At 35.8% G+C, this 13758-nt stretch overlaps 1 protein-coding gene across 1 annotated transcript in view; it reads right to left on the bottom strand.

Moving 5' to 3' along the window:
* The window catches only part of LOC150089010 (mitochondrial ubiquitin ligase activator of nfkb 1-A-like), a 28653-nt gene extending 15164 nt beyond the window's left edge, over window positions 1–13489 (bottom strand). Inside the window, exon 1 of the mRNA XM_090371001.1 lies at window positions 13279–13489. Coding sequence (XP_090227127.1) covers window positions 13279–13392 — 114 coding nt within the window. The 5' untranslated portion in view covers window positions 13393–13489. The remainder of the gene's footprint in view (window positions 1–13278) is intronic.
* Window positions 13490–13758: the final 269 nt, after the last annotated feature.

Here is a 13758-nt window from a genome sequence, read left to right as displayed (position 1 = left end):
GTCAAATATGAAGTGCTCTGAGCAGTGCAGACAGGCAGCCAGAGCAGGTCATGGAGTCTTGTCAATGATATATAGGAATTTTGCTAGCAGAGACAAGGAGGTGATTATCCCTTTGTATAAGGCAATGATCAAGCCACACCGTGAGTACTGCATACAGGTCTGAAGGGCTCATTTTACAAAGGATGTAGAGTTGCTAGAACAAGTGTGAGAGGAACAAAGGGGTGCTCTTACCAAGAGAAGCTTAAGATGCTGCAACTTGCAGCATCTAGAGACTAGGCACCTGTGAGGTGATCTGATTAAGATGTATAAGGCCTTGAATGGTTTGAGCAGCCTCAATGCTCATGGGATACTTCCACTTCCTCAGATTAAGGCTAATGCTATATAAGCTTGCTTTCTTGCATCATATCCCTCAACTAATACTAATACTAATCTACTGCACACAAAAGACTGATGTACTAATTGGAGCACTATGGCATTAAGGAAAAGTTACTGCTATGGATAAAGGGGCGATTTAGTGAGAGAAGGCAAAGAAAACTGTCTTCTCCCACTTTGTCTAGTCCACAAAGAATGCTCTTTGTGGACTAGTGGTTTTTAGAGGAGTCCCACAAGGTTTTGTGCTGGGCCCATTGTTATTTTCTGTATTTATTAATGATGCTGATGAGGGTATATCAGGCTTAATGTCTAAGTTGTTTCCAGATTATACAAAGGTTGGCATAGTAGTTAAGGCCAGTAATGAAGGTATGTTCCTGCAACAAGATTTAGAAAAATTAGGCAGATGGGCCAAGAAATGGCAATTGAAGTTTAATATTGACAGATGTAAAGTAGGTACTGCATAAGAGTAACAGTAATCTGATAATAATGTATAAACTGTGGTACTACACTCAGGACAGAGGAAAACTAAAAGAAACTAAGGTAATTATCCAGTCTGATATGAAGTTCTCTGAGCAGTGGAGATAGGCTGCCAGAACAGCTTGTTGAGTTTTGTCAATAACATATAAAAATTCTGCTAGCAGAGATAAGGAGGTGATTATCCTATTGTATAAGGCAATGGTCAGGCCACATCTTAAGTACTGCATACAGGTTTGGAGGCCTGATTTTAAGAAGAATTCAGAGCTGCAGGAAGAGATACAGAGAAAGGCAATGAGATTAATGAGGGGTACAAAGGCTGCATTACCAAGAAAGGCTTCAGGTGTGCAAATTGCAATGTCTGGTGACTAGGCACACCTGCAATGTGATGTGACTGAGGTATTTAAGGTTCTTGGTGGTTTGAGAAAAAACTCAATGCTGATGGATTCTTTTCTTGCTCAGACTACGCACATGAGGGGGCATAAATTCAAACTGAGGAAGGATGGTTGCAGAATACATGTGTGGAAGTTTGCCTTCAGACAACGGGTGGTTAATTGGCAGAAAAGCTGCCATCAATTTTTGTGGAAGTGAATAGTTTAAATTCAAGGAAGTAGACTAACTATTGGAGGGGATGGGTAGCTGAAATTGATGATTTTTTTTGGCTGATGCTGTATAAGCTTGGTTTCTTGCATCATTTGGCAATATTAATACTAACACAAAATGAACACAGAAACCTAAACAATACCACTACTCTATTCACAGGTTATGCAGCAATAATATGTATTACACTATCAGGTTTGGTATATTAAGCTATCAAGTTTACATTTTACATATTACACTGTACAGTTATATTGGTAATGTTGGCACTACACTAAAATTACAATTATGTGATACAATATTCATGCCAAAATCACCAATAAAAAGGCTCTATGAATATTAAGTTGAAAACTCGCAAAATCTCTAACTAATGCTGACTAGATGTTAGGAAGGCAGTGACACTGTTCCTCAACATCACAGAACTCTAATTACACAAAACTGAGGAGAAATTGTGACACATTGAGGCCATAACTTCCTTCACATAGCATTCATAAAATAGGAAAATTGACTTCATCAGAGGTAACATTGTATACTGAATTCTTGGCATTGAAGCATTTCTAAAATTTCTTTAGTAAAGTGGGCTCTTTTCTCCATCAGTGGTCTACATTTAATAAATGTAAATAAAATAAGGTAGTATTGCTTGATATTATAAATTATATTCTGGTCCATGGGTTGTATAATTAATCTGGTATGGGGAGAGAAGATGAACTTCATTTAGTTCCACCATCCTATCACTAATTCCTTATCCAGATGACCCAGAAGCACTGTAGACAATCCACAGTGCCTTCTGGGTAAAATCATTCTTATTGAGGTAAATCTTTACTACAGAGCAGAAATGACAGCAGAATCCCTCGGGGAACAAGGCCTTGCTAATGCAAGCTTTCTGTTTGATTCCCAAATCACAAGCAGCTCTTGGTTTTCTTAAAGTGGTAAACAGGTATGTTTTCTAACTGAAATCAGGCACTGCACAAAGGGGGAGGATGCATCTGGGGTTTAACAGTTTACAAATTATAAAAATTAAAACCAAGACTTTTTTTTTTGTTTTATGTTACTTTTATTCCAAAATGTTTTTCATTATGTGCGTTTCTCGATCATTACAAATTATATTAAAATCACCACCCATAATTATTTATTACTTTTGGGGAGTGGTTGCCAATGAGACTTTGAATAAAGGCACCTCACAGGTATGCAATTTTCAAGTTGAAAGTAGCATTGCCTCCCAGAAGAAGTCAGCTGATCCTTAGATAAAGTGACCTACACAGCTCTTTTTTGTTTTTTTTTCACAATGAAGTGATGTAATGTTGAGTATCTTTTCCAGACCAATATTGTTAAATTGACCATATCCAAACCCGCTCAATAATTTGCACTCACTGACATAACTTTTGATGACTGATATCAGCACTTACTAGCAAACCAAATGAATTGATATTACTAAATTAGAGAAATAAAATAAAATAAAAGTGCAAGGATGCCAGGCTTTTTCTGTGGCCAAATGTAAACTTTGAGGTCCAGTCTGATATCCCCTCCACCAACAACTGGTTTTCTCATTCCTAATAAACTTCTGCTACTGAGTGACTGGAACTGACATAGATGATATGGGAGAGGGTGATGTCATGACTAGATAAGAGAATGATACTAAATAGATAACAGATATCAAGGGCCCACAGTATTATGCAAAGCAAGGACTTCATCAGTGAAATAACAGGTATGACTTATGTCAATACCTGCATCAAGATGCCAGGACAGCTGATGGGGTTTTGTTAATGATATACACATATTTTGCTACCAAGGATAAGGTGATTATCACTTTTTATAAGGCAATGATCATGCCAAATCTTCAGTACCACACACAGGTCTAGATGCCTCATTTTAGGAAGGATGTAGTAAAGCTGCTAGAGCGAGTATAGAGAAGGGCAATGAGATTGGCGAAGGGAGAAAAGGGGTGCTCTTACCAAGAAAGGCTTCCGTTCTACAAATTTCAATGTCTGAAGACTAGGCACCTGTGAGGTGATCTGATTGAGGTGTTTAAGGCTTTGAATGGATTGAGCAAGCTCAATGCTGATGAGATTTTTCCTCTTGCTCAGAATATGCACATGAGGTGGCATAAATTCAAACTAAGGAAGGACAGTTGCAGAATAGATGTGTGGAGATTTACCTTTAGCCAGTAGGTGGCTGATTGCTGGAACAAACTTTCATCTGTTGTGGAAGTTGACAGCTTAAATAAATTCAAGGAAGAATTAGACCAGTGGTTTTCAACCGGGGTGCCGCGTAATTTGGGATTAAGTTACTTAAACTTTTTTTTTTTTTTTTAATTTATGTCACAGTTTACGAAGCTTAAAAAATAGGAATGAAGAGAAGATTGAAAATTTATTTATGTTTTTTATATGATTGAAAATTTCATGGAAGGGGAAATACATTTCACCATACAACCCCGGCGGCTCACATCTGGAGAGTATGGGCTTGGCACACCAAGGGTCCTGAGCTGAATATCATCATTCTTTTCTTCTCTTTTTTGGCGATTCCCTTCTACTTTTGACTCTTTCTCTCTCTCTCTCTCTCTCTCTCTCTCTCTCTCTCTCTCTCTCTCTCTCTCTCTCTCTCTCTCTCTCTCTCTCTCTCAGGAACTTTTTTTTTTCCAGGTGCAGCATAAGCTCAGGTTTCCTTGCATCATATGAATAATAATAATAACGTGAAAACCCATAGAATTACAGCTATTGGTTTTATCACAAATGCAATTAGATGAGTTTACTACCTGTTTATAATTAGATGCACTAACAGAAAAGCCCAATAAACCAGAAAGTGCAAATTGTTTTTATTGTTTTATGGTCGTGACCTCCAGAAATGTGCTTTAGTAAAACGAGAGCATGTGAGCTCATGTAGTGTTTACAACATAACAAAAAAATCGCAACTTTTTGGCAAGCAGAAGTTAATATAGAGTGGAAGGGGTAAGCAGACGACAGAAGTAGTGCGGTGCAAAAGGTTAAAGAAGAAAAACTAATCTTAGAAAAAACTGGTATTCAATTTCATTCCAGTAAATATTACTAAAGAGATTATTGACCAGCTGATATTACCTGTACTGTAATGACCCATGCAAACACAAATTTCAGTTAGTGTAATACCCTTAGCATTAGGAGAGGTATATGATGCAAGAAAGCAAGCTTATGCAGCATCTGCCAAAAAAAAAAAAAAAAAAAAAAAAAATGTTCCCATTTCACCCCTCTGTTCATTCCAAATACCTGTCCAGCTCAGCCTTAAATTTATTTAGGCTATCAACTTCCACAACAAGCGATGGAAGTCTGTTCCACCAACCAACTACCCACTGGCTAAAAACAAACTTCCACACATCTGTCTTTCCTCAATTTGAATTTATGCCCTCTCAGGTGATTATTCTGAGTAAGAGGAAGAATCCCATTAGCATTGAGCATACTCAACCCATTCAAGGCTTTATACACCTCAATCAGATCACCTCGCGGGTGCCTAGTCTCCATACACTGTAATTTTCAAAACTTAAGCCTTTCTTCGTAAGAGCAATCCTTTGTTCCATTCACTAATCTTGTTGCCTTTCTCTGTACTCATTCCAACAGCTCTACATCCTTAAAATGAGGCCTCCAGACCAGTATACAGTACTCAAGGTGTGGCCTGACCATTGCCTTATACAATGAGATAATCACCTCCTTATCCCTGCTAGAAAAATTCTGTATATCATTGACAAGACACCATGAGCTAATCTTGTAGACCATCTGCACTGCTCAGAAAACTTCATATCTGCCTGTACGATTACCCCCACGTCTTTTTTGTTCTCTACCACTGTCAGTGTAGTACCACAGAGTTTATACGTTACTCTTGGGTTACTGCTTACCTTATACAATGAGATAATCACCTCCTTATCCCTGCTAGAAAAATTCTGTATATCATTGACAAGACACCATGAGCTAATCTTGTAGACCATCTGCACTGCTCAGAAAACTTCATATCTGCCTGTACGATTACCCCCACGTCTTTTTTGTTCTCTACCACTGTCAGTGTAGTACCACAGAGTTTATACGTTACTCTTGGGTTACTGCTTCCCATATGCAGTAGTTTACATTTGTCAATGTTAAACTTCATTTGCCACCTCTCAGCCCATCTGCTCAACTTTTCTAGATAGTAAGATGGACAAGTTTGTTATTAAGAAAAAAAGACAAAGATGATTATGTGAAGGCAAAAAAGAAGACAAACATCAAGATGATTATGGTAAAGATGAAAAAGAAGACAAAAGGTGGAGGTTCCAGTAAAGAAGGAATAATTATAACTGTTTCATCTTCGAGGAATTCTGCTGTGATGGTGAGGAAGAAAAATCGTCAGTATTTGGACAGTTATATGGAATATGGATTTACATGGTGTGGGGATAAAAATAGTTCTAGCCCAAAATGTGTTATTTGTGGTGACACTGTTTAAAGAAGCAATGGTACCTAGTAAATTAAAGAGACATTTAACCCAAATTCATAGCCATCTGGCTAACAAGCCTAGAATGTACTTTGAAAGACTTAAATAACTAAAGAAAACAGTCTAAGTTTTGCCAAAATAGCCAAAGTTTCTAATAAAGCTCAAGAGGCCAGTTATTTAGTAGTATGCAAGGCTCAGTTAATTGCTAAAAATAGTCTCACCCAGAAGCAGAGACACTTATCATCCCTGTTTTCAATGCTATAGTAAGGACACTTTTTGGAAGCGAAGCAGAAAATGAAGTTAAAAACATTCCTCTTTCCGATAATACCATTGGTGATTAGTGTAGTATTAGTGATATTGATATATGGTTCACTAATACTAGTGATAACCACTAGTATTAGTGATTTGTTAGCAGACATAGAAGAAAGTGTATGTGCCACTGTGAAGAAAAGTGAAATTTTTGCACTCCAAGTAGATGAATCAACTGATATTGGAAGAAAGGCTCAACTAATCTCATTTATTTGCTTTGTCCATAATGATAAAATAGTAGATCAGTTTTTTTGCTGTAAAGTACTTGGAACAACAACGACAGGCCAAGATATTTTCAATACATTAAGTGCCTACTTGGAAATTCATGGTTTGTGCTGGAAATCTTGTGTGGGAATTTGTACAGATGGTACTCCATCAATGGTTGGCTCAGTGAAAGGATTTGTATCTTTAGTGAAGAAAGTTAACAGCAATGTCATAACAACACATTGCATTCTTCATCGTGAAGTGCTGGTTGGGAAAACACTCAGTAGTGATCAGAAAAATGTGCTAAACACAGTTGTGAAAATGGTTAACTATATAAAAAGTAGGCCTCTTAAATCACGTCTTTTTGCCAAACTTTGTGAAGATGTTGGGGCTATCTAGAGGCAGAGTATTGTCAAAAGTATTTTAACTGAAGGACAAGATTCATTCTTTCTTTGCCATTGAAAACCAAGAAGAATTTTGAATGTTACTTACAGATAATAATTGGTATGCCAAATTATCTTATTTAGTTGATATCTTTGAAACTTTAAGCAAAGTTAATTCCAGTATGCAAGGCTAAGTTGAAAATATCTATCTTCAACTGAGAGAATCCAAGCTCTGAGAGATAAGATTATCGATCATCGTGGTGAAGGGAAGTGATGTAGATATGTTTCCACACGTTGCTACAACTAAGAATAAAGAAATAATACCATTGATTTCTGAGCATCTTGTAGCACTGGAAAAAAACATTCAGTACTATTTTCCAAACTTATGTACCAAAGACTGACTGGTTGAGGAACCCATTTATTGCATCAGTTTCAAGCCATTTTAAGCTCAGTGTCATAGATCAGGAGGAGTTAATTGAAATACGTAATGATGGCACTTTGAAATTAAAACATAAAGAAGTTATCTATCGAAGAATTCTGGATAGAGATGAAGAATGAATATCCTCATATTACAAAAAAAGCTGTGGTAATTCTGTTGCAATTTTCTACATCTTACTTATGTGAGTTAGGATTTTCTGTGCTTACCACTATAAAAATTCAAGAGGGAAACACTACAAATGATTGAGGAAGAATAGAGAGAATGTCTCTCCAATATTCCACCTAATATCAAAAAGATCTGTGAATCACACCAGGCACAAATATCTCATTAAAAAGTTATAAACCAAGTGTTTAAATACACTTTCACTGTACAGTATGTTTTTAATTTTGTAATTATCTATAATTGATGTTTATTTAGTACCTCTATATAAAGAATAAAATTATATAAGTATACAGTATATGATTTGTATTATCAATTGCAATTTTGTTTATAATTATTATTATAACTATCATATAGCATATATATATTTTTTAATATTATATATATATCTGTGTGTATTTGTACACACACATGCACACAGTTTATTTTTATCTTTCTGCTATTTCATCTGGTTTTAACTCTTTGGTATAACATTTTATATTATACCAAATATATATGTGTACACAGTGCTTTTTTTTGTAAAAAAATAGGTGCCAGTACTCATTCTTTGCTATCAGGAAAAATTGAAAATTAAAAGGATATGAATGGAAAGTACTCTGAAAATTTGTTTTCTCCCAATATTGTTAACTTTAGTAGTAATGTTTTGAGAATAAGAACAACAAATTAAGTGTATTAAAACATTTTATTACGCATAAATTTATTATTCAAGTATATAATATTCGATATTATTCAAGTATATAATAAAGAGTTCTTCTTATATAAAAAAATAAGTAAAATGTGAGTAAAATAAGTAAAAAATAATAACATAAGTAAAAATAATTTCATAACAAGGTTTTTGTAGAATATTCCAAATTTTTATTAAGTTCTCATCCGACACCTTTGATGAGAACTTATGGTGGATGAGAACTTAATAATGTCATCCGACATTATTAAGTTCTCATCCGCCAGGGGTCGGCAACCTTTTTTGAGTGAAGAGCTATTTTGGATCTAATTAAAAAAAAAAAAAAAGAGAATCCAAAGAGCCGCACCTCAGCTGAAGCTGGGAGGGGGGCGAGAGTTGTTTAAGAAATGGAATACGGTGGGAAGGCATTTATTAAAAAAAAAAAATATATATATATATATAGTTTGAAATAATATTTATTAATACTGAAAAAACAAACAGCATCCAATTAGGTACAAATTAATGACTTTTGCTGATGAACTTCTTGAGCAAGTATCTTCCAACATCATGCGAGTATGTCGTAATTAAATATGCTCGCAACGATTTCTTGATTTATTTTTAATATAGTTCATGTTCAAAAATATTTGCTCGCAGAAATATGTCAAACCAAAAATTGAGAGAAGCCAAACACAACTATTTTAAAATTTATATATGGGTCCGGTAGGCTACACCACGCATCGAACACAATTTGGTCTGCATTTTAAACTCATCTATTGCCATCCATTTGTGTAGATCAGTTTTAAGGCATTATAGTCTTGCACTCCACATGTCCTTGATTTTTAATTCCTCTAACTCCATTTCAAATTGTGCTTCATGTGAGCTGTAAAGTTAGAGATGCAGTTACATGCTAAAAGACCTGCATGCAGTTCGCGAGCCGCAGGTTGCCGACCCCTGTCCTATGCTGACTTCTTTTCTCCCTCTTCGTGTATTGGTTGTTGAATGACGTTTCCGAAGCAGCCACGAATCGACATATTTTGCTGGACTGAAGCAGGTCAGTGGTGGGCCTACAATTTTAAGAAACAGCAGTGAAGAAACTGTTTTTGCCGTCAACGAAGAGCTGGTTGGGCTGGCGATCAGAAGATTCATTTGTGAAAATCCTCATTTGTATTTACTCGATGAAATTGGTATCACACTCAGGGCATTCATCAAATGCTTCAATTCTTCTGAAACCTTCTTATCAATTAGGGATCCCAGGAAAACCACGATTTGCATCACTTTCATTTAACTGTAACCTAATTGACAATTTTTTAACATCACTTTCACCAAATGCCAACAATTCATGTTTAGAAGGATTAATACCTTCGTTGTCCTTGTTTTCCTTCTCTCGTCATCGGTATTGTCATTAGTTCTTAAATTTGAATTTTTTCTTTTCTGTTTTTTTGAAACTGTCCAAAATGTCTTGGATATTCAGGTACTGTGACCATGTAAACAGAGATAAGGAAATTTTACGGAAAAATGTGGATAACTCACTTCCATGAAACAATAGATGGTTATTTATCAGGATAAAAGGAAATCACTTTTCTAATTCTCTTAACGGGGCGCTTACGGTTGATTCACAAGGTGCCCAACCTACAGCCCGCGAGGAAGATGAACTAAAACAGCATTTTAAATTTTGTTAATTATCAAAAAAAATTTATCATTAAATGTTTTGTTCAGTAAATGTAATTGTGTATTGTACTTAATAAAATTTTCGAATATTTCAAGGAATCTAACTGAATTTTTCAGTTTGATTAGTTAGTTAGTTAGAAAAAATTGTAACTGAATTTTTTTGAATATGGCCCCTGTAAGGGAAAAGGTTGGAAACCACTGCAGTAGAAGTTCGACCAGAGCCCATTGGGAATACACAATCTGCTCACTCTTGACTAGCGTGACTCCTCCGTATGTAGGACAGGTAGTCAGATAGGTTTTACCAGGAACCACTAAGCTGTAGAATGCATTAGCATTCTACAGCAGCAGCACTAATTGCCTGAAGGCCAGAAATGCAAACAGTGCATACCAAGTTAATTCTCTCTTAATCCGTTCGCTATATGAAAATTTTCTCCCACAACGGAAACTATTTTAAATGTAACTTCCAAGGGGAATTCAAAATAATTCGCTATAAAAGGACTTCGTTAAACAGAAGCCCGAATGAGTAATTTAGAATTATAAAAATGGTTATACAGTTTTATATAGAAAATATCTTAAATATAGACAGTAAAAATGCAAATTTAGTTAAATAATTTTAAGCTTATTTGAATAGTAGGTAAACATGTGAAAAAAAATTACGGAATATTACAAATTTCAAAGTGCACTGCATCCGAATCAGACGTCACTGTTAATAAAGGCGCCGGTACACCGTACCGTTGCATACCGGCCCAAAAAAACCACTGTGTATACATATAAAATGTGTGTGTGTGTGTGTGTGTGTGTGTGTGTGTAGTTATTGTAGTAAAAGTATAATATATACGTACTGAATATGTATATAAACATAACAGTATACAGTGGGCCATAAGGCCAAAATAACTTATAAAGACATAACTTATAAAGATTACATTGCCATATCCTGGAAATACACATATAATTAGTAATAATATATAATATAGAATACAATAATGATTATGTAGCTAATTATTGATATACAGATACATTGAAAGGAACTTTTTCAAAGGCTAACCCCTTTCCATATATCCCACCAATAATTAGCAGAGTTATCTGTTTCTGAGTGCCATCTGCCTGTTTAACTAGGTCCAATTAATAAACATAAAGGCTATTTGGTTAAAATTTAAATTTAACAGCAAACAGGCAAGATAACAGCTAACCCGACAGATAACTACGAAACAAATAAATAGAATATTCTGTAGAAAATAGAAGGCCAACACACACACACACAGACAAGCAGATATTTGAGTAGGGGTGCCACAAAATAATATACTTCAGGGGTGTTTTTTTTTTTTTTTTTTTGGCTGATGCAATATAAGCTTGCTTGCTTTGCATGTTTTGCCACTATTGTGTTTGTTTGTTATTTTGTTTTTAGGAGCATTAGCAACTAAGGCCATATTGCTCCGGTTGTTGTTGTTGTTGTTTGGTTTTTAGGAGCATTAGCAACTAAGGCCATATTGCTCCAGGATATGCGGTGGTCATTCCTTAACCTTTCCGCATCCTCCGTATTTGGTGGTGACGGGCTCGAACCCCGGTCTAATCAAGAAGCGTGCGCTACGCACTGCTGCTCCTGCCCACCTGGCTACGGAGGCACCTTGCTACTACTGATGCTAATACTAAGATCAGATACAGTAGTATACTTATAGAATGCTAAAAGCATCCCTACTAAATTCATTGAACAATATTCTGCATATCTAAAGTAGGAAAGATAACAACAGCCAACTCAAGGTAACTTGCTTAGTTTCCCACTCTGCACTAATGCTACGGAAAGGAAGGCTTAGTGAGTGACATCGAGCTGCTGGTTGTATTTTTCCTGCTATAATTATTGTGTGCAATAATTTATAAATGCAAATTTATAGATGTGGAAGTTATATTATTGCAAACCTTTTATGCATGTGAAAGTAATACTTTGTGAACTAGAGTAGCATAAATTTATTTAATGGGTTGTGAGGTTCCTACATTGAAGGCACCAGTCAGTTGTGCTGTTGTTTGATAACAGCCTGCCCTATCCATCCATTCCAAAAAATGCATATCTCATTCATCACCTTAGACTAGTGACGTTGAACCTATAACACATGCGGCATGCATGAAAATATACTAGCATGCAGCCACACACACACAAATGTGTTATACTATAAAAGTAAAGCATTTTATATTTGAAGACAATTTTGTGTTTCAGTCTATTAGCAACACCTAGCAGTGAAAACTTGTGGAACATAAATTGTTATATTTTTGTTTTCAGCAAGTTTTTGTGCAAAAATTGTCTTAGACCTATAGCCACACTTACACTCTATTGGTAAGTGTGGCTATAGGTCTAAGACATCTCTGCATTTTCTGCATCTCTCCAAGACGCTTTAAATTCTGAAATAACAATCATCAAGAAATATATGAAAAGAGTAGCCAACCTTGGTAGTGTGGCACCTGCTAGACATCCACTGATGATTATAACTTATTTGAAGATAGCAAAATATGTTTCTCAATAAAGTAGCCGAATATTGTCCAATACTCTGCAAAAAAAGTATCAGGACACTATTCTTTTCATAGTCCACTGGACCCTTCCAAATAAATAAGTGGTCCTGGTATATAATGAAGGCATACGTTACACAAATCTCGTTTCGGCACATATAGCCAAACTGACAGATTTTGAGAATGGTATTATTAGTCAGATGTCAAATTGCTAGGCTGTCAATTTGTGCAACTGCCAACAGCCTATATCATCCAAAGTTGACTGTTCTGTTGGTAATGTCATTATGAAATTGAAGTGTGACAATACCATCCATCATCAAGAAGACCATACAAGCTCACTCTGCATGAACAGAGTATTCAGAAGGTAACAACAATTTTGTCAGGCATCCTTGCTTTTTTTTTTTTTGGTTTTTTTTTTTAGGAGCATTAGCAACTAAGGCCATATTGCTCCGGGAATATGCGGTGGTCATTCCCTGACCTTTCCGCATCCTCCGTATTTGGTGGTGACGGGCTCGAACCCCGGTCTAATCAAGAAGCGTGTGCTACGCACTGCTGCTCCTTCCCACCTGGCTACGGAGGCGCCTAGGCATCCTTGCAAAAAAAACAACTAGGAGTTTAAGGTGTCAAAAGGGGTTGAGACACTACATATGGAGCTACATGGCCTTGGTTTTCAGGGGGAGTGCTGGCACATAAGCTAAACATCAACTGCAATCAGGGACCTTGCACAGAGAAATGGATGCCATTGCTAATGCTAATTTAGTTTCCCCAAAACTTCAAGAAGTACAGTACCTTCAGATTTCAAATTCGTGCATGTATAAGCCAACTTAAAATAAGACAGATTCTTTGATTAGAACTATAATAACAATAGGTACTGGAAACGAAAAATTACTGCAAACAGCAACGAAAGAGAGAGAGAGAGAACCTGTTCATAACTTGTGGAGAAAAATTGATATGAATTAAAAAATAACTTCAAAAATTCACGGCTACATAACACATACGCGTTAAGTATTATGTAGTCGTGACTCCATATTAACTGCATTATAATTCCAAAGTATCTTTTTAATTTTATTAAATGGCAATTTATATCATACCTTTATAGCTTCAATGTTTTTGTACTTCTGTCGATAAAGTTTGTAAAACACTCCAAACAGAACGACATCAACTCCAAATCCTGCTAATTCATAGAACAAGGAATCCATAACCATGGTGAAAATAACTTACAAAGCACACTATAAGATGTCAACAGAACGTATTCCAATATATCGATAATTACTCAACAAACCTTAAACACACAGTATAAGAACACAATCCAGCGTAAAATCGAAAAACGAAAGTAAATGCCAATTCTTGACAAAACACGCCATATGTCATACAAGCGACACCTATTCAATATTAACATCATTAGTAGAAAACGTGCACGAGTTTCTTTTGAACAACTACACATTAAAAGTAAAAAAGAAACATTCATATCAGTGACTTACAAAACATTATTATTATATTCTTTGTCCCTGATTGAGGGTTCCACCTCGTGACGGGTATTGCTACCAAGTACACAAGGATGTTGTTGTTGT

This window comes from Mastigoproctus giganteus, chromosome 3 (assembly GCF_048544385.1).
Source record: "Mastigoproctus giganteus isolate SK-2022 chromosome 3, ASM4854438v1, whole genome shotgun sequence".
Lineage (NCBI taxonomy): Eukaryota > Metazoa > Arthropoda > Arachnida > Uropygi > Thelyphonidae > Mastigoproctus > Mastigoproctus giganteus.
Note: the sequence above shows the minus strand (reverse complement) of the source record. Positions and strands in the feature narration are given on the sequence as shown.